Here is a 24446-nt window from a genome sequence, read left to right on the forward strand (position 1 = left end):
GGCACTATCAGGTCTTGCAAATATTGCAGAGCTAAGCCGTTTGGGCTTTATACACAAGTAATACCATTTTTAATTGGATTCTGAATTGGATTCATTTTGGATCAGCTGGAGCCTATTCAGCAAATTATTTGGACATCCTGCTAATAACACATTACAGTAATCTAGACTAGAAACAGTATTCTAGTCTAGGGTTGAAGTGTAATGGTCAGGGGATTTTTTTTCAGAAAAGTAAATATCTCTTAGTACTAACTAAATGCTGTTTAAACACATTTTAAAGTCTACCCAAGTACATTTAACCTGTCACAGCAGCTGCTGATCACCTTCTACTCTGCCATTATACAGTCTGTTCTCTGCACTTCCATCAGTGTCTGGTTCGGATCGGCCACCAAACTAGACAGGCACAGACTGCAACGGACAATTAGGTCTGCGGAGAGGATAATTGGGACTAACCTCTCATCTATCCAGGACCTGCACCTGTCCAGGAAACAGGCAGGTAACATCTCTGCAGACCCCTCACACCCAGGTCACAGTCTGTTTGAACTTGCTCTGGTGAACTCTCATCACTCATAGAGTCTCAGAGAATCAATCACTGTGCAATAATAATAATAATAATTAAAGCTGCAAGCAGCGATGAAGGGGCCCTTGCGCGTGCAATTTTCACCAATAAAGGTCAAAGACTCAAAACGAAGTCCGATGACACCACTCATGACTCTTTATTTCAAACCATTCAAAGGTTATGGCAGAAAATAGGAACTATCACATATCGACCAATCAGAAGAAGGGGCGGGGCTATTTTAGGCCAATGAAGGTCAAGGACTCAAAACCAAGTCCAATGACACCACCCACCACGAGTCTTTATCACAACCCGTTCAAAAGTTATGGCAGAGAATAGGGACTATCAAATATCGACCAATCAGAAGAAGGGGCGGGGCTAATTTGCACCAATTAATGTCAAGGACTCAAAACCGAGTCCGTTGACACCACCCACGAGTCTTTATGTCAAACCGAAGTTTTCTTGGGGGCGCTGTTGAGCCATTTTGCCACGCCCATTAATGCAAACCATTAAATATCAAATTTTTTCGCCAGGCCTGGCTTGCGTGCAAAATTTGGTGACTTTTGGGCCACGTTTAGGGGGGCAAAAAGGCCCTCATTTCGTCAGAAGAAGGAAAATAAAAACGAGAAAAATTCCTACAGATACAATAGGGCCTTCGCACTGTCAGTGCTCGGGCCCTAATAATAATAATAATAATAACTAGAAAATTTCTGGAAATTTTGATATGGGCATGCCCTACCGCCCATTCGTCCCCTCTTGCTGCTTTGGTTTGGGGCTGTAGTGGTTGTGTTTGGGGTGGGTCTATGTCAGTTTGAGGTGTTTTTACGCTTGTATTTCATTCATTCCTGTGCTCCCAATAGTTATTAATGGGGCGCGCTTTTTGGCATCTAGCGTTGCCACGGTAACGCTTTTGACTGAGAATAGTAATGCCCATCGAGGCAAGATGGAGACGCATCTAACGATGTATGCCGTGCATGGGTGCACGTTCCGGTTCAGGCTACGTTAACGGATAGGTTTTTTTTTTCACCATGGTACAAAACCCCATCCGAATGAATGGGGCCATTTGGCCTGGATTTTGACATAAAATTTCCTTAAATCCCAGCTTCATGAAATTTGAGTATGTTGAAGTCCACAGCGTGCCGAGTCAGGGGACATTTGTACGATGTCTCTACAATAACCTGTTGCCTAGCAACAAGCGTCCAAATTCAAACAGAAATAAAAAAAAAAATGAAAGGTCAATATCGCGAAAACTGTAGTAATTAGCATAATGAGGTTGTAGGGTCCGTTAGTGCCAATCGGGCCGAGTGTTTGAAAGTTTCAACGATGTCTCTACGATAAAGTTCGGCCGAGCAATAAGCGTCCGAATTTTCGCCTTTTTTTTTGCTTTTTGGCGTCTAGCGTTGCCACGGTAACACTTTTTACTGAGAAAAGTAATGCCCATCGAGGAACGATGGAGACGCATCCAACGATGTATGCCATGTATGGGTGCATGTTCCGGTTCAGGCTATGTTAACGGATAGGTTTTTTTTTCACCATGGTAAAAAACTCCATCCGAATGAATGGGGCCATGTGGCCTGGATTTTGACATAAAATTTCCTTAAATCCCAGCTTCATGAAATTTGAATATGTTGAATTCCACAGCGTGCCGAGTCGGGAAACATTTGTACGATGTCTCTACGATAACCTGTTGCCTAGCAACAAGCGTCCAAAGTCAAACGGAAAAAAAAAAAAAAATGAAAGGTCAATATCACAAACACTGTAATACTTGGCATAATAAGGTTGTACGGTCGGTTAGGGACAATCGGGCTGAGTGTTTGAAAGTTTGAACGATGTCTCTACGATAAAGTTCGGCCGAGCAATAAGCGTGTGAACTTTCGCCTTTTTTTTTGCTTTTTGGCAACTAGCGTTGCCACGGTAACCCCTATTACGGAGAAAAGTAATGCCCATCGAGGCATGATGGAGACGCATCCAACGATGTATGCCATGCATGGGTGCACGTTCCGGTTCGGGCCGCATTAACGGACGAAGAAAAGTGCGGAATAATAAGAAAAGGGAAACCTTTTCTAGATACTAATATATCGCCTTCATTTTCATGTTTTTCCTCGTTTTTCCGACCGTGTTTTAGTTTTTGGGGATTTTTTTTTTCCACATCCGAGCGGGGTCATGCTGTACACCCGCTGGTGCGCAGTGGGACTTTTGCGACTTTAGCTTGTTAGCAAAATGCTAGCAACATTGCCCTTTGGGCCATTCTGGACGATTGCAATATGGTCATGCCACTACTTGGCATGCCCATAATAATAACTAGAACATTTCTGGAAATTTTGATATGGGCATGCCCTACCGCCCATTCGTCCCCTCTCGCTGCTTTGGTTTGGGGCTGTAGTGGTTGTGTTCAGGGTGGTTCTATGTCAGTTTGAGGTGTTTTTACGCTTGTATTTCATTCATTCCTGTGCTCCCAATAGTTATTAATGGGGCGCGCTTTTTGGCATCTAGCGTTGCAGCGGTAACGCTTTTGACTGAGAATAGTAATGCCCATCGAGGCAAGATGGAGACGCATGTAACGATGTATGCCATGCATGGGTGCATGTTCCGGTTCAGGCTACGTTAACGGATAGCTTTTTTTTTCACCATGGTACAAAACCCCATCCGAATGAATGGGGCCATTTGGCCTGGATTTTGACATAAAATTTCCTTAAATCCCAGCTTCATGAAATTTGAGTATGTTGAAGTCCACAGCGTGCCGAGTCAGGGGACATTTGTACGATGTCTCTACGATAACCTGTTGCCTAGCAACAAGCGTCCAAATTCAAACAGAAATAAAAAAAAAATGAAAGGCCAATATCGCAAAAACTGTAATAATTAGCATAATGAGGTTGTAGGGTCCGTTACTGCCAATCGGGCCGAGTGTTTGAAAGTTTCAACAATGTCTCTACGATAAAGTTCGGCCGAGCAATAAGCGTCCGAATTTTCGCCTTTTTTTTTGCTTTTTGGCATCTAGCGTTGCCACGGTAACACTTTTTACTGAGAAAAGTAATGCCCATCGAGGAACGATGGAGACACATTCAACGATGTATGCCATGTATGGGTGCATGTTCCGGTTCAGGCTACGTTAACGGATAGCTTTTTTTTTCACCATGGTACAAAACCCCATCCGAATGAATGGGGCCATTTGGCCTGGATTTTGACATAAAATTTCCTTAAATCCCAGCTTCATGAAATTTGAGTATGTTGAAGTCCACAGCGTGCAGAGTCAGGGGACATTTGTACGATGTCTCTACGATAACCTGTTGCCTAGCAACAAGCGTCCAAATTCAAACAGAAATTTAAAAAGAAATGAAAGGCCAATATCGCAAAAACTGTAATAATTAGCATAATGAGGTTGTAGGGTCCGTTAGTGCCAATCGGGCCGAGTGTTTGAAAGTTTCAACAATGTCTCTACGATAAAGTTCGGCCGAGCAATAAGCGTCCGAATTTTCGCCTTTTTTTTTGCTTTTTGGCGTCTAGCGTTGCCACGGTAACACTTTTTACTGAGAAAAGTAATGCCCATCGAGGAACGATGGAGACGCATCCAACGATGTATGCTATGTATGGGTGCATGTTCCGGTTCAGGCTATGTTAACGGATAGGTTTTTTTTTCACCATGGTAAAAAACTCCATCCGAATGAATGGGGCCATGTGGCCTGGATTTTGACATAAAATTTCCTTAAATCCCAGCTTCATGAAATTTGAGTATGTTGAAGTCCACAGCGTTCCGAGTCGGGAAACATTTGTACGATGTCTCTACGATAACCTGTTGCCTAGCAACAAGCGTCCAAAGTCAAACGGAAAAAAAAAAAAAAAGAAAGGTCAATATCACAAAAACTGTAATACTTGGCATAATAAGGTTGTACGGACGGTTAGGGACAATCGGGCTGAGTGTTTGAAAGTTTGAACGATGTCTCTACGATAAAGTTCGGCCGAGCAATAAGCGTCTGAATTTTCGCCTTTTTCTTTGCTTTTTGGCAACTGGCGTTGCCACGGTAACCCCTATTACGGAGAAAAGTAATGCCCATCGAGGCATGATGGAGACGCATCCAACGATGTATGCCATGCATGGGTGCACGTTCCGGTTCGGGCCGCATTAACGGACGAAAAAAAGTGCGGAATAAGAATAATAACTAGAAAATTTCTGGAAATTTTGATATGGGCATGCCCTACCGCCCATTCGTCCCCTCTCGCCGCTTTGGTTTGGGGCTGTAGTGGTTGTGTTCGGGGTGGCTCTATGTCAGTTTGAGGTGTTTTTACGCTTGTATTTCATTCATTCCTGTGCTCCCAATAGTTATTAATGGGGCGCTCTTTTTGGCATCTAGCGTTGCCACGGTAACGCTTTTGACTGAGAATAGTAATGCCCATCGAGGCAAGATGGAGACGCATGTAACGATGTATGCCATGCATGAGTGCATGTTCCGGTTCAGGCTACGTTAACAGATAGGTTTTTTTTTTTCACCGTGGTACAAAACCCCATCCGAATGAATGGGGCCATTTGGCCTGGATTTTGACATAAAATTTCCTTAAATCCCAGCTTCATGAAATTTGAGTATCTTGAAGTCCACAGCGTGCTGAGTCAGGGGACATTTGTACGATGTCTCTACGATAACCTGTTGCCTAGCAACAAGCGTCCAAATTCAAACAGAAATTAAAAAAAAAATGAAAGGCCAATATCGCAAAAACTGTAATAATTAGCATAATGAGGTTGTAGGGTCCGTTAGTGTCGATCGGGCCGAGTGTTTGAAAGTTTCAACGATGTCTCTACGATAAAGTTCGGCCGAGCAATAAGCGTCCGAATTTTCGCCTTTTTTTTTGCTTTTTGGCGTCTAGTGTTGCCACGGTAACACTTTTTACTGAGAAAAGTAATGCCCATTGAGGAACGATGGAGACGCATCCAACGATGTATGCCATGTATGGGTGCATGTTCCGGTTCAGGCTATGTTAAAGGATAGGTTTTTTTTTCACCATGGTAAAAAACTCCATCCGAATGAATGGGGCCATTGGGCCTGGATTTTGACATAAAATTTCCTTAAATCCCAGCCTCATGAAATTTGAGTATGTTGAAGTCCACAGCGTGCCGAGTCGGGAAACATTTGTACGATGTCTCTACATTAACCTGTTGCCTAGCAACAAGCGTCCAAAGTCAAACGGGAAAAAAAAAAAAAAATGAAACGTCAATATCACAAAAACTGTAATAACAAGCATGATGAAGTTGTATGGTCCTTTAGTGACTATCGGGCCAAGTATTTGAAAGTTTGAACGATGTCTCTACGATAAAGTTCGGCCGAGCAATAAGCGTGTGAACTTTCGCCTTTTTTTTTGCTTTTTGGCAACTAGCGTTGCCACGGTAACCCCTATTACGGAGAAAAGTAATGCCCATCGAGGCATGATGGAGACGCATCCAACGATGTATGCCATGCATGGGTGCACGTTCCGGTTCGAGCCGCATTAACGGACGAAAAAAAGTGCGGAATAAGAATAATAATAAAAAGAAAAGGGAAACCTTTTCTAGATACTAATATATCGCCTTCATTTTCATGTTTTTCCTCGTTTTTCCGGCCGTGTTTTAGTTTTTGGGGATTTTTTTTTTCCACATCCGAGCGGGGTCATGCTGTACACCCGCTGGTGCGCAGTGGGACTTTTGCGACTTTAGCTTGTTAGCAAAATGCTAGCAACATTGCCCTTTGGGCCATTCTGGACGATTGCAATATGGTCATGCCACTACTTGGCATGCCCATAATAAGGAAGAAAAGGGAAACCTTTTCTGTATACTAATATATCGCCTTCATTTTTCAGGTTTTTCGGGCCGTGTTTTATTTTTTGGGGATTTTTTTTTCCACATCAGAGCGGGGCCATGCTGTACACCCGCTGGTGCGCAGTGGGACTTTTTCGACTTTAGCTTGTTAGCAAAATGATAGCAACATTGCCCTTTGGGCCATTCTGGACGATTGCAATATGGTCATGCCACTACTTGGCATGCCCATAATAACCACAATCATATGCTGTAACAATGCACCTTTCAATAACCATGTCTACCTCATACTGCTGCACCTTTAATTTTTTTTTTTTTTTTTTTAAATTGTATACATGTCAATGAGATGATTTGTATATTTACTGTACAGTGAGCGAAAATAACCGAGTCAAATACCCTGTCTTGTTTGACCTGACTTGGCCAATAAACCTGATTATGATTATGATTTGGCATCTTGTGATTGTTGCTTCCAGCAGGATAATGCACCATGGTACAAACCTCAATTCAACTCAGACTGGTTACCTATAGGATGAGTTCATTGTGCTCCAGTGGCCTCCACAGTCACCAGACCTCAATCTTGTAGCACCTTTGAGATGCAGTGGAACATGAGATTCAAATGATGGATTTGCAACCGACAAATTTGCAGCAACTGCATGATGTTTTCCTGACAATATGGACCAAAATCTCTAAGGAATGTTTCCTAAACCTTGTTGAATTAAGGCAACTCTGGATTCAAAAAGGGGTTGACCCCTACTATCGAGATGCATCTAAAGATGTGGTTGTGTGTCGTCCTGTATGTTGGACAATGACTGCTGTTTTTCTTTCCTCACTGTTATGTCTTCCATAGCTCATTCTGCCTCTTACCTGCAGTTATTTTTGTGTTGTTGGCTAAGTACAGCACCGGGGTTTAGCCGCGTCCCAAAGCTCAATGGTTGCCAAGAGGTTCTTTTATTTAAAAGTCTACTTCAAACCCTAGTTACCCAGAGACAGGCCAATTGTTTCCACTGTTGTCTCATCAATCGACAGTACTTCCAAAGGTTTTTGGCATCTTTTCTATAAATGCTGAGTTTACAGACATTTCCAATTTGTGCAGAGCTCATAGAAAAAAAAGTTTCAACTTCAATGCAACACCATTATGTATTTATCCCACATTTCCACTGGAAAGTTAGTATATTTTAGTGAAAGTAGCAATGGAGGAAAATTGGATTCAAGGACTCTTAGCATCTCGTGTATTTTGTAGCTCTATGTTGTTCAAATATTCGCCCAGCAGATGGCAGCATTGTCAAAATTAAAGTAGTAGTTTGAGCCATGAGTGAAGTGTTTTCACTGCTGCCACAATCATGTTCAAACCGCATCCTTTATATCACAGGTTAAAAGATAAAATAAAATAAAAAGAAAGTGTAACAATATTCATCAGGTGCTTGTTAGTTTGGCATTTTCATTTAATTAATTACTGGTTTATAAGAAAGATCATTCTTAGTCATATTCTGCTTTGTTTGGCAGTGAAAATGCATAAGGATATAACTGCTTATGCATTAATCCATATTATATGACATAGTAAATGTTGGTTTAGCCTTGTTTCATGCTGGAACAGTGATTCAGCTTCAAAAAGGAGGAATCAGATTTTCAGCTCCTTATTCTATGGTGTTTCTAGTAACATAACACCATTTCATATATGCAAGTTTTAATGTAGAATGATGGATGAAGTTAAAAGGGAACATTTTAATATCTAGTTATGATAATTAGAGACATGCATAAATATGTTAGCAACATTTCCATAGCAGATAAAGACAAGGTTAAAAACAACGGTGTACAAAAACAAGAGTGAGTCAGTTATAGAAGAGAGCTACATAAGAGACAAAAAGAGTGAAGGGCAGAATACAAGGACCTGCAGGCTGAATCAGGAGGATTTAGCAGATGGCTTTGCACAGAATAAAAACAAAAGCCCAGTCAGAATATCTGCAATGTTGCTGAACTTATATTTTGCCCTTTGTCCTTTTCTTTCATCAGATGTGATCCCACCTGTGCCATGCACTTCCACCGTATGTTTTTATCTGCTGCGGTGCTCCCGAATCAGATTTGAAACCCTTGTGTGTCTGGTGTGCAAACCATGTTGCTTTATGTCATTCTGAGGATTGTATATCAACGGGCCACACAAAACCTAAAAATTGCAAAGAAAATATCTATAATTCGAAAAAACAAACCTTTTTACGCTCTTAGACATGTCGATAGTCCAGTTTATAGCAAAAATGTAATGGAAACACTTGTGCATTTGCATGTCTCTGGCAGTACTGGATGCAACGTAGTCGTCAGTCTCTAAAGTCATCAAAATCTAGTTTTCCAGCTGTTTTTGGCTCATTAATATGATGTAGTTATACTATAAGGCTACTTAATTATATAAAAGGGCTTTGCCTTTGAATAATCATCATTAGCTGCCTTTGTTGTCTGTAGACTACACAACAGCGGTGGCAGCTGTTGCAATAATTTGTCCAAAACGAAAGATGTTTTCATCCATCTTCAAAGTCGAGATCTTATTTTTCTTTTGAAGAAAAGTCTTGCAGGACAACATACGAAGAAGGAACTACGAGAGTTTGCTCATAAAAAGATAAACAGTTCAATGGAAACCCACGACCCTCCACTGTCTTGTGCTATCAATGGTACCATCAGTCAGGTTGACCTGGAAGGGTCAGACAGACAGGCTGTCACCCAGCAACACCTACAACAGACAATTCTTCCAACCGGGCCGCCGTTCAGGTTATACTGGACCGTTTTGAACTCACTAACTTTTCCCAGACCCAGCTCCAACAAATCTTCAAGAAGCCTAAACTGGCTGTCAATTACCTGAGCGGCAGCTCCTCAAGGGTCTTAGCGGTGCTCCATTGGAGCTCCATCAGTCCGTGTTTCAGCTCTGGCAACGCTTGTTTCAGTACCGACAGCAGAAATAAAGATGGATGAACAGATTTGCTCAGGATGAATGCAATGTGTTAGCATGAGCTAAGCCAAGTGAAAATAACAACTAGTAGTAACTGAGTTAAGGTGGCTGTGTTCTCTTCAGAAAACCAATGAATGACATCACAGGAATTTTCTTTACACACTCTAAGGTTTCAGTTAGTACTACTTGGCACAGGTGTCACTGGTGAGCTTTCACTGGTGAGTGAAATGTTAGGTTGATCCCTGATTGGCAGGTCCCCCTGGATTCTGTGATGACTCATTACCCTTTTTGTTGTCAATGTTTTCTTTTTTATGTTTAATGGCATGGTATTGCAGCTACTATGACACATTTTAAACATGAATTATGACTTCAAATTCTCGACATTTCCGCTTTGGTCTTGCAGGACCTGAGGTAGGCTGTACCTTTTAAGAAAACCTCCGTTATAACTGGAGCAATTTGCAGCCGTGGCCTTCACTTTTAACCAGTTTCATGGTTCAATAAAGAGATGGATGTGATTTAGTTTTCCCCTGCAAAAAAAAAAAAAAAAAAAAAGGTCCCGAGTGTCTGCTTCAACTAAACTTCACAAATAATGTAGTTACTGTAAACTGGGCAGCCTCAAAATATTTTAGTCGGCATGCTCCGCCGTGCAATCAAGGAGAAACAAATCACATATAACCTTTGTTGCTCAGCATTGCATGAATCCATTTAGAAAACTCCACGGATACAAGCTTCCTGGTCCGCTGGCACGAAAAGAAACAGAGAAAGCAAATTCTTTATTTTTGGCTCATGCAGAAGAAGCATGTAATATGTGGTGTCCCACAAGCAACATATGTCAAGGTAATGGCTCTCTATGTGCCTGAGCACTTTCATATTATTGGTTGAACAAATTAGAAAAGGAAAAAAAAAAGAAAACAGACTTGTGTCAGCACATGTTCAGAGACACTTTGATCATATAAATCTAATGAGTGAATGTGGTGGATTATATAACTTTAAAGTGGAGGGATTAGGTCCTTTTGCTCCAGTGGACTAGTCAGCTTCCTAGGGTTAGGGTTGCTATCAAATGGATCACAGTGTGCAGCGAGTTTCTTTTAAACCTTCAAAATCATCACATAGTAGTAGGCGGCCGATGCAGGAAACCACCTTTGTGAATGAAGTGAATCTTCAGTGTTCTCTTTATGGTTTATGGACTCCGTGTTTTGCTATGAAGTTCACATGAATAAATAAATTAATAACTAGGGTTGTGTATTTTGGCGAGCCAGTGGTTTTACCAGAGATTAAACTGTAGGATTGCACGAGCAGTGCTGCTCACCGGACTGTGAACAATAAACACTGCAGCGCCGTCTGTTCAAGGCATTATTGGGAGAAATGAACCATTTACAGGTACACCGATACATGCAATCTGCTGTTCTTGACAGCATCAAAACAATATATATTGACTTTGCACATATATATGTGCAGAACGGAATTGTAGATGCTGCATGTCAGTGTCCAAAATGTGTCTTGTACTTTCAGGCAGTGAAGTGTGGATTGGCTTTTACTGCCATAACCACGCTGCACTGCTCAACCACTCATCCAGAAGTGGAAAAAACACAAAACAGGATTAAAGCCAGAATTTCCAAGAACTCCGACTGCTTGCTCTTTTTTTTTTTTTTTTTTTTATTTCATGGAAGCAAATAATTCTAGCAGAAGGGATCAGCAACAGTAAATTAACAGTCGACAAGCAGAACACCTGATCCAAGCCCTGAAATCCTCTGAACTCGGAGATTACTGGGTCACCTCTGCAGAAACAGGGCATCTGTAATGCATGGTAATGCTCTGTATGAGTGCGTTTGGAAGGGCTGCAAGTTAGGTTCACTTATCCAGAGGTAGGCTTTCCCCTTTTCAGGAGCTTCTACGGTTTCCATTATTTATCGGTTAAGCACTTTTAACCTGCTGTCACAGAAAATAGAAACACTATCACAATGTAGCTCCGCAATAGAAAAGACCCCCCAAAATCTACCTGTGTGTCTTTTACTTCTCCTGCAATATTAATTAAAAAAAAAAAGGATGGAGGATGTTAAGTCACTAAAAGACAAGCAGCTTGTGACCCATATCTTCCTGCTTGTCCATCCATCCATCCATTAGCCGTGTTATCCTAAAAGGTTTGCTGGGGAGTTTGAATTTATCCCACTGAGGAGAAGCATTGTGAATGGGTCACATGTCCAACACGGGTCGAAGACAGAGTCAGGAAACCATGCATGCTCATGCTTATGCGTGCAAGTGCAGACGGACTCTGCACAGAAAAGCCACGGTCAAAATGTTAAAATGCCCAATTTCACAATAGAAATAAACTTTTAATACATGCAGCCTCATATAGAATATTTTATCTCCGTATCATTGCATCGCCCTTGTATGGGAAGGGTAATGTTTATGCACATCAGTTTAAACTATAGTAAAGAAACATATGCATAATTAGGGGCATGTATTATTGAGTGGCAACAATGATGTAGTTTATTACATCAGATAACTAACTGTCATCACTTCAGCTGCTAAGCTGCCTGGGTCAAGAAACACAGAACCCAATTGCAGGAGACTGGAGGCACGACTTTGAAAAAAAAAAATCAGGTTTTAATGAACCAAAAATGCTGCAAGACACAGGGAGTCCAAAAACAGAAATGAAAACAAAACAACAACCAAGTAACCAGAAAATGAACAGAACAGAAACCAGGGCAACACTCAGACTGGGCTGGAAGGGAGGAAGTGAACGACAAGCCAATATATACAGACACAAATCACAGGCGTTGAGGAGACACAGGTGCACACGATCAAGCAGGATTGGATAATGGACGTAAAACAGGTGGAAGCAAACTAAAGACAAAATAAGACAGGAATTAACCAAAATCAAAACCATTACAGTGTTCATCATCAGCAAACTTCAAAAATAAATTTAGTTCTCATTAAAAAAATACAGATTTTGTGTCATATTATCTTTAGAATACAAGAATCTGCTGTTGTTCTGTTGATTGCGTGAAAAGAGCCGACCAGGTTCTGGGACTCGGGTGAAGGTGATCAAATACGTCCTTTGTAGTTTTGTTGAACTCATGCTAAACTATGCTGCTAACTATTGTTACTTTGGATTTTTTTTTGATCAAATCTGTTGTCTGTCCTCATTTCTGGCGTAATTTTGTGAGCAATACTTGATGCAAAGATGGATGGATGGCCGCAGCTCAGGGGACGACCAGCAGTCCTCGTCTAAGCTCTGGGGAAAACGGTCAATATGTCAATATCTTTCTACCAAAACAGAGTGAATGGAGATATTCAATAGCTAGCTGGTGGTAACTGAGGTAAGGTCGGCATGTTCAAAATGATATAACATCATTTTAGCAAGAAGGGTTAATGGTTTTCACCAGTGAAATTAAATCAAAAATTAAAGAGTCCCAAAAGTTTACAGCGTCCAAAAGGCAGCATTTAGTTAAATTCACAACACAATGTTTTTTTAAGTGAGGTGACAAAATAATTTTTTTCAGGGACCAATTACAAGGATATGTTGCAAATGTGTTGCAGATTTCACAACACGTTTTAATACACAACAAAATGTTTCCTGCTCCACAGTTTATTCTCTTGAATATTTGCATTCTTCCAGACTTTTTGCACATTTAGAAAAAACATATTCATGTAAGAGTGTCAGTGCATGTAGTTACTTGTATGGAATGTATGTATAATGTAAACCCACACCGTTTTATTCATGATTGTTTTGACACTACAAGTTAGAGAACTAGTGTAACCTGAATTAATTTCTTGGTATTTACAATTGAGAAACACAATACACAGAATTTAAATACTGGCGTACAATATAACACAATGCCATAAATCAAACAAACAAACTTGTGTCTATGTTGTGTAAATGGTCCAGGTTTATTAATAATCATAATAGCTATTATCATTGAACTTTTTCCAGGAGAACTTGTAATTTGGTATATTTTATGGACTCATTTCAACAAAATACAAAAACACTTTCTGTATTTATAACAACATAAATATGGAGAAATAGAAACAAGAAGAAGCATGTTCAACAATTTTTCAATTTCATTAATTTCACAGTGAACACACGGTTTCCAGTCACTTAACTGAATGAAAATATGTCTGCCTTTTAAAAAGACTATAATTTTAAGAAGAATTGATAATGCTGAAAAAAAAACTAACTAAAAAACGGAATTATGGCATGATATTTCAATCACGTCAATTAAATTAAACTTCAATCTAAAACACAAATATACAGTTGAATCCGAAGCTTTTTCATATGATTTTCAATCATATTCTCAAGTGTTTTATCTTACTTCTTGATTTCCTCATGAATATTTGAGAAACTGAATTTTCCTAATTAAAAATACAAAAACACATTTGGTCTTAAAAACAAATCCCCTATATCCTACAAAATCCAACATCTACATTAAATACTTTATATTTTTGCCCAGTTGAATGTTCAGAATTTTGATTTCCCATTTGCCTTTGAGTAGACCTTTATCTTCTTTCTTTCTTTTTTAAATACATTTTTAGTTTATATTCTATGATGTTAAAAAAATTTGAGCGAAAACCTTTTCATGTCACAACGCATGGAGCACATCTGAAACATGACGGTTAGCCGGTTGGATCAAGAAAGTTGGATCAAGGAAATTCTCATGATTTAGCCCCAAAAATGATGGGACTTACCACATTTCCTCATAACACAATATTTTTCAAGTAATTTTGGTCTCCTAAATTTGTGAAATTATAAAGCAGGAAGAAGTTATAAATTCGGAGGTCTTTTTAAAGTTAGCTGTTACATTACTTCAGCATTCCCTTCTGAGGCGCACTGTTTAGCCACGTAAATCCAACGGTCTGGGGCTGACGTGGCTTAATTTATGAAACATAAGTGGAACAAATATCTGTGCAAACTGTTCACAAAACAAAACGTACATCTTTTTCTGCATTCATGAAGATTTCCAAACTATTTGCAGGTACAAACAAACTCTATTCTGGAATCCAACAAGATGTAAAAGTTCTGTAAGAAGAAGTACACATAAGTGGTGCTTGTCTTTATCGGAGTTTACAACATTGATGGGTGATAGAGTTTGTTATTTTTACTTTATGAAGATACTTTTAAAACACGTTTTAAATGTGAGAATAAATTAGAAATACAACAGGTTTATAGTAATTTATGGGAAAATCGCATAGTTTTGGAGCAGCAGGTGAAGGAGTGCACACCAACTGAGACAAAAATAGCTTCCACTGAATAATAATAATCATAATAAAATATATGCATGATAGCTCAAAACTGTGGGACAAATCTCACATAAGACACATCGTGTGGAGGAGAGGGGGAGGGGAGTGGATCCCTCAAGCATATAAAACCAGTTACAATAAAAAAGCTGCAGGAAATTCACAGTTGAAAGGGATGATGTGGGGTTTTGTGGTATTTTGACACAAAAAGTTTGTGAAAACAACAGGAAATTATTTGTCCTTTAAATGTGTCTCAGTTAAAAGCTCCAGCTGCAGGCAGGATAATAATTCAAATTAAATCCATTACAAATGTTTTGAAAATGTTTAGTTATATCATAATTACCTTTAAATACTAGAAGTGTGAATTCCTTAAAATGTACAGTTCAGGCATATAGACTGAATTTGGTGATTTTTGAACAGAAACATTTAAACATATATACAAAATAAAATCAAAAGTCAAGGTGCGAATGCCACGTATGTTTACACAGTTCAAATATGTCTCCGCAGAAGGAAACAGCCATACAGACAGTGACATCAGTGAACGCCCCTCAAATCTATTCAGTCTGCTGATAGAAAAACACCAAATGTCTTTAACAATAGTGAGTTGTGTGAAAAAAACTGTCTTCTTCAGTGCTCTTTTTCCATTTTGAGCTTAAAATGAAAATTAAAGCGAATAAGCCGTAGATCTAAAGGTCTTTAATCCATTTAGGGGATCATAAAAAGTTGTCAACGGCTTTCTGTAGTACAGTCTACAGGATCAGTGGGTTTACTGGCCAAAAGTGTAGAGTTCCTCTCAACCAGTGGATGGTTCTTCTCAAATTGAAGTGAATCCAGGTATTCACATGCCTGCTGTTTGTCTTTGAGCCATGTCTTTGAGTCCTGCTTCCAAACTGGCCTGAGCAGAGGCAGAACACCTCAGAGGTTGTGAAGAAAGAAGAAGGAAACCACATACATGCTGTTTTTATCTGAAAACAAATAAGATGAAGTCCTCCCTGGAGCATTAAAGGCTGTTGTCCTCCTAAGTCGGTCCATGTGAGGCTTTGCAATCGTCTTTGCGGCTCAGATGCAGGTGAGTTGCACTGATTGTATGCGGCTCCTTGTTGATGATGGGTTTGTTGCCAGGAAACCCGTGTCTTTCTTTGGGTGGGCTTTGTCAATAGCAAATATGGGAGACTGCAAGAGCTAACGACACTTTCTAAGAATCACCAAACGTTTCTTCAAATCAAAACGGATTATTTTACCATGGAAAAACTTTTTGCTGTTGCTTTAATTTGAATACACTTCTCGGCTCAGTGAATGTGGAAAACTTGACCCAGGAGCTTTTTCTCCTCTCTGAAAGCAAAAGATTATAGTAGAAACTGTGTTTGTTTTTTTGCATGCCGTACCAGTTTCTTTATGAAACAGTGCACATATTGTGACAATAAACTTCACTTTTGAATTTGTCCACATAACTGGAAAGACTTTCTACCACCTAAATAGTCCCTACTACACAATTTTCTTAGAGCTCTTTGAATTATGCAGAATAAAAAACTCAAATGAGAGGTTGCATCTGCAAATAAAACTACCTGCATAAGAAGTCATCATTTCATTACAACTAATGCGGAAATGTTACATTTTTAGGCTGTATAACACCTTTTTCTCTTTTTGTTGAATGAAGAATGATAGTATTTCCTGCAGGTGATGAGGACTTGATGGCGTGTTGGAGTCTGACGTCCCCTCAGCTGTGAATGTAGGTCCTGCAGGGGGAGTCTGGGTTGAAGTCGTACTTGCTCACACAGGGAGGGTAGTAGGTGGTGGAGAACATGTTGCTGGAGGGCAGCGGAGAGGAGAAGTGGTTGCACGTCTCGTCGTTCACGTGGAGATTGTTCTTGTTTAAAGTCTGCATTGTGGAGATATGCACAAACAACCAAATAAAGCTACCAAATATAACAATAAGTCCAAAATGAGCAAGGTTAGAGAACCAAAGTGCCCCACCTTAAACTCCATGGGCATGTACTTCTCGTTCTTTGGCGTGGCGTTGCCCTGCTTGTTGTATGTGAGGTGGTTGGGAGTGCTGGGGTGGATGACGGCCGACTCCGGGGAGGGGCGGTTCAGGTGGTGGCAGTACGAGTAAGCCAGTCCTGACAGCAGAGCTGCAGCAAAGAAGCTGGCCGAGCCCACGGCTACCAGCTGGAACAGAGTAAAGGCTAGAAACGACAGATGAGGGGCGAGAAGGTTAGGAACCAGAAACCTAAACAAACCACACCGGGAAATGTTGGACAGTTGATGCCTTTAAGGGTATGAATAAAGTTTAGCGTAAAAGATAAAAATGTGCACATTGAAGACAGTTCACGTTTTCTGTTTTCTTTCCTACACTGAACTTATATTAGCATCTTCCTACTAACTCCAAATTTTCCCCCCAAATGTGGATCCATAAAATATTATAGACATTTTTCAAGCTGTTTTTTGTAAGTGTTTGTTTGATGACAGGTCTAGATCTGACTGTTTTAAAATAAAAAAAAATAAAAAAACCAAGGTAGGATAGAAATGGTGATATGTCTTTGCCAGTGAGTAAATCAGGTGATCTGTGATCACCATTTCTGATTTTTACATCATACTAACAAGCACATCTAAACTGAAGGCATTAAACTGGAACTGGATCCTAAATAAAACAATTAGATGTAAATGAAGAAGAAATTAAGATGTATTTATAAAATCAGCGAGGGTTCATCCTCTGGGAACCATAAGCTACCTGGTTATTCGTGTTATAAAAGTGTAATTGTTGTATATTTTGATGATATACCACTTGATATTGATGTCTGAATACCCTTCCATACATTTTCTGTGACCATTATTCCTATTCAGGGCTGCAGTTTATCTTGGGGGAAAGGCAGGAGGACACCTTGGACAGGTCCAGTCCCTCGCAGGGCCACATATAGACAAACACCCTCACATCCTCACTCCTATGGTCCATTTAGCATCATATGAGAAGTGAAAAAGCAAACAAAGATGCCAGACTCCACTTGACGGGACCCAGGCCGCTCTGGGTACCACCATATCAACTGTAAAGATCACTGCACTTTGGATTGTTCTTTTAAGTGCATATTGTTTGAATCAGGAGCGCCGGGAATATCCAAACAATTATCATCACCGCTGCTGAAGGGAGAAGAAAGAAGGAGCCTCCATCAAAGCGAGAGTTGATATCACCAGTTGGCTCCATTGAAACTTTGTCAAAAGACCAAAATTGATTTCTCATTTTGACCAGCCCTGCACTACACGGTGCCAAAGTTGCAATCAAAAATCAATACGGTTCCAACTGAGTGGAGAGAATACACACGGGAAGAATAATTTTGTAATCCTGCCGCAGTACTGTAAGTGGTGGTGTTGCTGTGTGTTCAGAGACTGGGGACAATGTACAATTATTTGGAGATGTGAAAAAAGGAATCACTGGTTTTCACTTACTTCCACAGCTCTGGTCCTCCTGTCCGGGTAAAATTACTGTATATGGATAGACAGAGGAAAATAAAATCAATATAATGACAAAAAAACAACATAAAACACCTAACTAAGTGAATTTTAGTCCCTATTCTCAAGGTAGACACGATACCTGTAAATTTCAACAAATGCAAAATCGTCAGGGTTTCTCTGTCCGCTGTTGTGTTGAAAATTACTTTTATTATAATTATTCCTGATTTAAAAGAGCAGCCATTTGTAAAGTACAAACTTGAAAGGATGTGTTTACCTGGCACCTCGTGGGGCTGGCATGGCCTGGACTGAGTGAGGTTGCCCTGGCAGACGCTGAGCTCCGCCTCCTGGTCGTCGCCACAGCGACGGGTGCGATGCTGCAGACCCTCGTCATCACAATCCCCCCAGTCGGCCCATTCTCCCCAACCTGCCAACAGAAGACAGAGAGACACTGATACAATTATTATTTACCAACAAAAAAAAGATACAAGAACTATAAAACAAGAAATATACTGAAACCCATTCTTTGAACTACAACAAAGTACTTTACGCTGAGAGAATTTTGCATGTTGTCTGATTCAAGCAGTGCATTCCTCTGAATTTAAATAGCTACCGTATAGACAAAAACCTTGTAACACCTTGTGCTATGAATACAGGTGTGAAACTATTGCAAACTTAGCAATGGCCTTCCGTCCGCATTCAGCAAGGTCATCTTTATTCTACAAAAACAGTTAAAGGCATCGGTTTGATTCACCGTGTCTCCATTTGTTTTAAAAACCATAATAATAACAGTTATTTCTACTTCAGACTTCTACTTTTTTTTGTCCATTTGATCATTTTCCAGCTTTCAGCCGGTGAATGCTGGATTGGGTTCCCACAGCCAGATTGTTTGCCTTTTCAATACAAATATTGATCCGCACACTTGCTGTGTGGATGAGATTTCCTATCGATTTCCATGAAAACACCATTATTTATTCTGCAGAGACAATCTGTACAGTCTATTTATGGTGTTCCAGTTATGACAAATTGTCCTAAAACTTAACAGACTTTTTTTTTTAAAGTGCTTAGATTTCAGTAGAAAGATTTTAATAAGGATGTAAATGGACCAATTATGAGAAAAGGAATCCTTTCTGGTATGCTTTAATAACGTGACGTGTGCTTTCATACCTTCACATGGGTATGTGTTACAGAGCGCTTCCTCAGTGTGCAGGCCGATGCAGATCTCCCCTCCGTTTGCAGGGGGCGGGCCGCTGCATGCCCGGGTCCGCTGGTAGTGTCCGCCTCCACAGCTGGACGAGCACTGGGACCAGGAGGACCAGCAGGACCAGGCTCCGTCCACTGCGGCGCGTCAACATAACGAAAGGTCAACCTGTTGAGCAGCTGCAGCTAAACCGAGAAGCAGAGCAAGTGTGCATGTGTGCATGTGTGTTACCTGCGCAGGGCTGGGTGTTGCAGTCCTGGTACTCCACTGGGGATCCCACGCAGGTGGCGGGGTTGGTCCTGCCCTCGGCCGTCGAGCAGCTGCGTCTGCGGGTTCGGAAGCCTCCGGAACACTGCTGGGAACAGCTGGACCACATTTCCCAGGATGCCCAGCGGGCACCTGGGGTCTGTGTTCGGCCACCACTCCTCGCTAAGTCATCAACCAGAGCTGAAAATACAGAGAAAACATATTATTTAATTTAATTTAATATACATATATATATATATATACATATACATATATATATATATATACTGTATATATATATATATATATATATATATATATATATATATATATATATATATATATATATATATATATATATATATATATATATATATATATATATATATATATATATATATACATAAACACAGGACTGTCTCAGAAAATTTTTATATTGTGATTGCTGATCATGGCTTACATCTTAAGAAAACTCAAATATCCTATCTCAAAAAATTTGAATATTCTGGGAATCTTAATCTTAAACTGTAAGCCATAATCAGCAATATTAAAATAATAAAAGGCTTGCAATATTTCAGTTGATTTGTAATGGAGCCAGAATGTATGACATTTTTGTTTTTTTAATTGCATTACAGAAAATAAAGAACTTTATCACAATATTCTAATTTTTTGAGACAGTCCTGTATAATATATAAGCATTCTTCACTTGAAGAGCAATGCATAAGAGGACACTTAACTGTTTCAAGGGAAGCATTAAAGTTTATTCAATGTTTTGCTGAAGAAGTGAATCGCTCAAAAACCTAAACCTGTAAATGGCTTCAGAGAAGCCATTTACAGCCATGAAATTGTGTCTTTTTTTATTGCCAAAGTCTACTGAAACCTCCGAGCACCCACACACAATCACAAATTATTTACATATAAAACAGGAGCATTTCCCGGGGCTTTCAAGAAGATTTTATTCAGACCTTCTCCTCTGCAGATGACAGTTTAAAGGCAAATCACACGACTGCAGACAAACCGTTCCATAATCTTTTGGAGGACCTGACGACACATTGTAATCGAAATCCTGTTTTCATTTCGGTGAAACAACCTTGATTCCACGAGTAGAAAATAAAAGCCCTGCTATGTCGTTGGAATAAAAGAGGCAGACATTTGCTTCTGTCCAATGGTTCAACAACGTTCAGGGGAGGATGTTCGCAGTCGTGAATCAGGCTGGGTTTATTGATTGGGAGCTACGGCACCAACAGTGGTTCCCAATTTCAGTATGTTACATATTAAAATTAGACATTTAAACCTTAAATAGTTATTTCCAGCTATTTCCCCTGTCGTTAAACTGAGATCTGGACACATCTGGATACTAAATGAGCAGAACATATCATTATCAATTAGAGTCTTTGCATCCTGGATACCAATCTACTGGGATTAGGGTGCAATAAAGGGAGCCTGCTGGTAATTAGAGAAACCATGGCTCAATTTTTTAATATACCCAACTCCTCATATCTGGTCAGAGGTGTCAAGTAACAAAGTACAAATACTTTTTGGTTAAATTTTGGTTATCTATACTTCACTGGAGTAATTATTTTTCAGACGACTTTTTACTTTTACTCCTTACATTTTCACACAATTATCTGTACTTTTTACTCCTTACATTTTAAAAACAGCCTCGTTACTCTATTTCATTTCGGCCTTTAAAAAAAAACTATCCAGTTAAATTGCTCCATCCGGATAGAGTGAATTTGGTTGTGGTTGTTTCAGATGTTCTTGTCCAGTTTTGTTCTTACATCCGTTCCCTCAGATTCCTGCAACTAAACTTGGATGTACATTCCAATAAAGGTTAGGATAAATGATAACATGCCTCTGAAGTTTGACTTTTTGCACCATTACAGTACTTATAGACAACTAGTCATCATATCTTCTGCTCTCTGAAACACGTTAATGCTCAATAGTACACATATATGGTTCTTTAATATATTTGCATTATACTAAGATACATTCATTTTCAATGGCTTTTGTCCTTAATGGCTTTTTTCCCCCTTACATTACTTTTAATTTTATACTTTAAATAGTTTTGAAACCAGTACTTTTATACTTTTACTTGAGTAAAAAACTTGAGTTGATACTTCAACTTCTACAGGAGTATTTTTAAACTCTAGTATCTATACTTCTAGCTGAGTAATGAATGTGAATACTTTTGACACCTCTGTATCTGGTACTCACAGTCAGTCTGACAAGCTCCGGACCCGTCATGGGAGCAGAAGCGTGTCTCCAGCTTCTTCTTGCCCATCTGCAGCTGCTGAGGGTCGTGCAGCAGCGCCCTGCAGGTGTACCTGAACCTTTGCTCTTGCCGTGACCCGTCTCGACTCACATTGACCGGCATCCAGGGGCTCCAGGGGGTGTTGCGGCGGACCTCAGGGCACGCTTCCAGGTTACATGCCTTGTACTCCTGGAAAACAGCGCAGAAACAGCTCATCAGCTTCATGGCCTGCAAACTACCGCAGTCTTTTATGGGATTGATAATAAAGATTTTAAGCAAACACTTTACAATATTTACATAACACTTTACATCAGCCAGGTTTAGCAGAATGAGATTCAGCAAAAAAGAGAAAGGACAGCATATACCTGCATAAAAACGCTTTTATGATTTTGGCAGGACAAACACCGGTCTCGGCGTAAACTAATTAATCAAAAGAAAGACACGGATGCAGACACATGCATCCACACGCAACTATCCTACAGCACATTTACTTTTGTAAATTAACTTCTAAATCATGTTGGCAAGACACTTTTTTGGTTTTCCTTAAGGGAAAGTTAATAAATCATCTGCCGTCGATGTAAAGGAGGATGCTTCTTCCAGGCACAGAGAGGATTGTCTCCTATGATAGATTGTTGCAAATATAAATATAAAATTTAAAATAATGTTGGCATTACAGACACAAGAATATGCCAAAGGCACAATGAGCACTTCTGGTACAAAGGTTCTTGTGTGGTAGAAATACTAATCATAACAAAGATGGTGTCAAACAAGCCTTTCTTCCACCGTCCTTCTCCAGGCTTGCAAGCATCTTTTATTTTGCCACATGAAAGTGATTTGGTACCATTGCACATCCCGGACAGCTGCTCCCATTCTCACAGGTTCTGGTCCTGGAGTGGACCCCTCCTCCACACTCAGAGCTGCAGTAGGTCCAGGGGCTCCATGCCGTCCACAGTACAGGCAGGGGACATGGCTTCTTTTCTTTGCACAGCCTGGAAACAAAACACTACTGTCACTGCTGGTAATTAAATTCCTAACGATTCTCCCTCCTAATGATGCCTCCATGGGGGGGTGTTTCAGACATGTCCAATTGGACCGAGGCTGTGGGGAAGACCCAGGACACACCGAAGAAATGATGTGTCCCGTTGAGCTGGAGGAGGTCTGAGCCTCTTAGCTCAGGTGGTTTCCCCGGCAACACGAATTTATGAATATATGATGGATAGATTATTCTTCCTCTTTCCTCAGACACATCCCCCTCACCTCTCTTCCCGACCCTGGCCAACGCAGATTCGCCCTCCGTGCCGAGGTGACGGGTTGTTGCAGGACCGCTGCCTCACCTCGAACCCAATGCCGCAACTGCTGCTGCATTGGCCCCAGGAAGACCACGGAGTCCAGCCGCCATTCCTGGGAGACACCACATGAGACGTTTAAATGCCTTGTGACTCGCCAATATCTACAAGTTAGAAGATTTTTCTTACAACAAGATCCAGCAGTCAACAAATCAAATGTCATTAATTTACTTTAAAAGTGAGGAATACGTAAGCAACTTCTACACAGCTAAGGATTGAATATGTAATCCTCAATGTATATTTCTATGAGTAAAGGTTATTTGAGTAAATTATGCCTAATTTTTCCTTTTGATTAAACAAGATTTTTGTGGGGTTTATTTTAAACCTTTAATACTGAGACTTTGAATATGGGCTTTTATACACTGTAAGAAAAAAAAACTCTGTTTTTACAGAAAAAAACTGGCAGCTGTGGTTGCCAGAATAATACTGTAAAAGATACAGCAGATTATAAAACACATTACAGAACAACCTGTAAATTTTACAAGTTTAAACTGTAATCCTTTACAAAATAACATTATACAATTTACGTACAAAACTGGTAAATTCAACATCCATTTTCAGCCAATATAACATGACTATGCGTTCATTAAAGCATTTTTCTCCTGTACAATTTACGTGCAGCCATTGCTTATTTTACATCTAATCCCATTAGATTTCACTGGAAAACATCAAAATAAAGGTATTATTAATCGGTAAAAGCCTCATTATAAGACAGTAATTTGACTGAATTTTTCCGCTTATTTTATTGAAAGAGTGTGAATGTGTGTTGTGTAATATATTTTGTAGTATTAATAGCGGTGTTTTGTTGTGAAATAAAGGGTTAGGGTTAGGGTTACATACTACTCTACATACTATCATTGAATTCTTTGAGTAATGTCTTAATTAAATGAGTTTTCATCTGTAACATTTACGGTCCTTCACCGTTGCTGTTTCAGTTTTTTAGGGTTAGGGTTAGTAATTTCTACGGGCTTTTCTTACAGTGTAGATATGTACCTGGAACAATTAGACACTTGGATAGTTGGGCCTTTGCATTCAACCCCTCCACATCTGGCGACCGGGCCGTCACACGAGCGAGACCGACACATGCAGCTGCTGAATGAGCCATCGCCGTCGTCATGGCTACATGGATGCCACGGTGCCCACGGACCAAATCCACCATCCTGCGTCAGGTTCCTCACCTTTTGAAGAGGATTTGAAGGGCCCTGGTGATTAGACATATTCCTCCACAAGCCAAATATCCGTATATTATCTATAGCTTACTGGACATTCAGTGATGTTTTGGATCCACTGGTTCATGTTGGAGCTCTCCTCAATGGTGGTGCAACGTTTCTGCTTGAGATCCCAGCCACAGTACGGGTCGCGCGCCTCCATGCAGTGACTGATTTGGGTTAAGAAAGACATTTTCTTCAAGATTTAGTCAAATAATTATATTCATATCATTAAATATGTGATG

The 24446-nt window shown here is 40.1% G+C and overlaps 1 protein-coding gene across 2 annotated transcripts in view; it reads right to left on the minus strand.

The window, feature by feature from the left end:
- Positions 1-11847: 11847 nt before the first annotated feature.
- Positions 11848-24446, minus strand: part of LOC133424873 (semaphorin-5B-like) — a 40327-nt gene continuing 27728 nt past the window's right edge. For both annotated transcript variants that reach the window (XM_061715433.1, XM_061715434.1), the window contains exons 13-23: positions 24254-24371; positions 23987-24171; positions 22905-23048; positions 22489-22636; positions 21611-21836; positions 19379-19594; positions 19114-19284; positions 18224-18373; positions 17944-17979; positions 16477-16688; positions 11848-16381 (exon numbers count right to left, since the gene is read on the minus strand). In XM_061715433.1, the coding sequence (XP_061571417.1) occupies positions 16220-16381; positions 16477-16688; positions 17944-17979; positions 18224-18373; positions 19114-19284; positions 19379-19594; positions 21611-21836; positions 22489-22636; positions 22905-23048; positions 23987-24171; positions 24254-24371 (1768 nt within the window). In that variant the 3' untranslated portion in view covers positions 11848-16219. The remainder of the gene's footprint in view (positions 16382-16476; positions 16689-17943; positions 17980-18223; positions 18374-19113; positions 19285-19378; positions 19595-21610; positions 21837-22488; positions 22637-22904; positions 23049-23986; positions 24172-24253; positions 24372-24446) is intronic.

Source organism: Cololabis saira, chromosome 24 (genome assembly GCF_033807715.1).
Source record: "Cololabis saira isolate AMF1-May2022 chromosome 24, fColSai1.1, whole genome shotgun sequence".
NCBI lineage: Eukaryota > Metazoa > Chordata > Actinopteri > Beloniformes > Belonidae > Cololabis > Cololabis saira.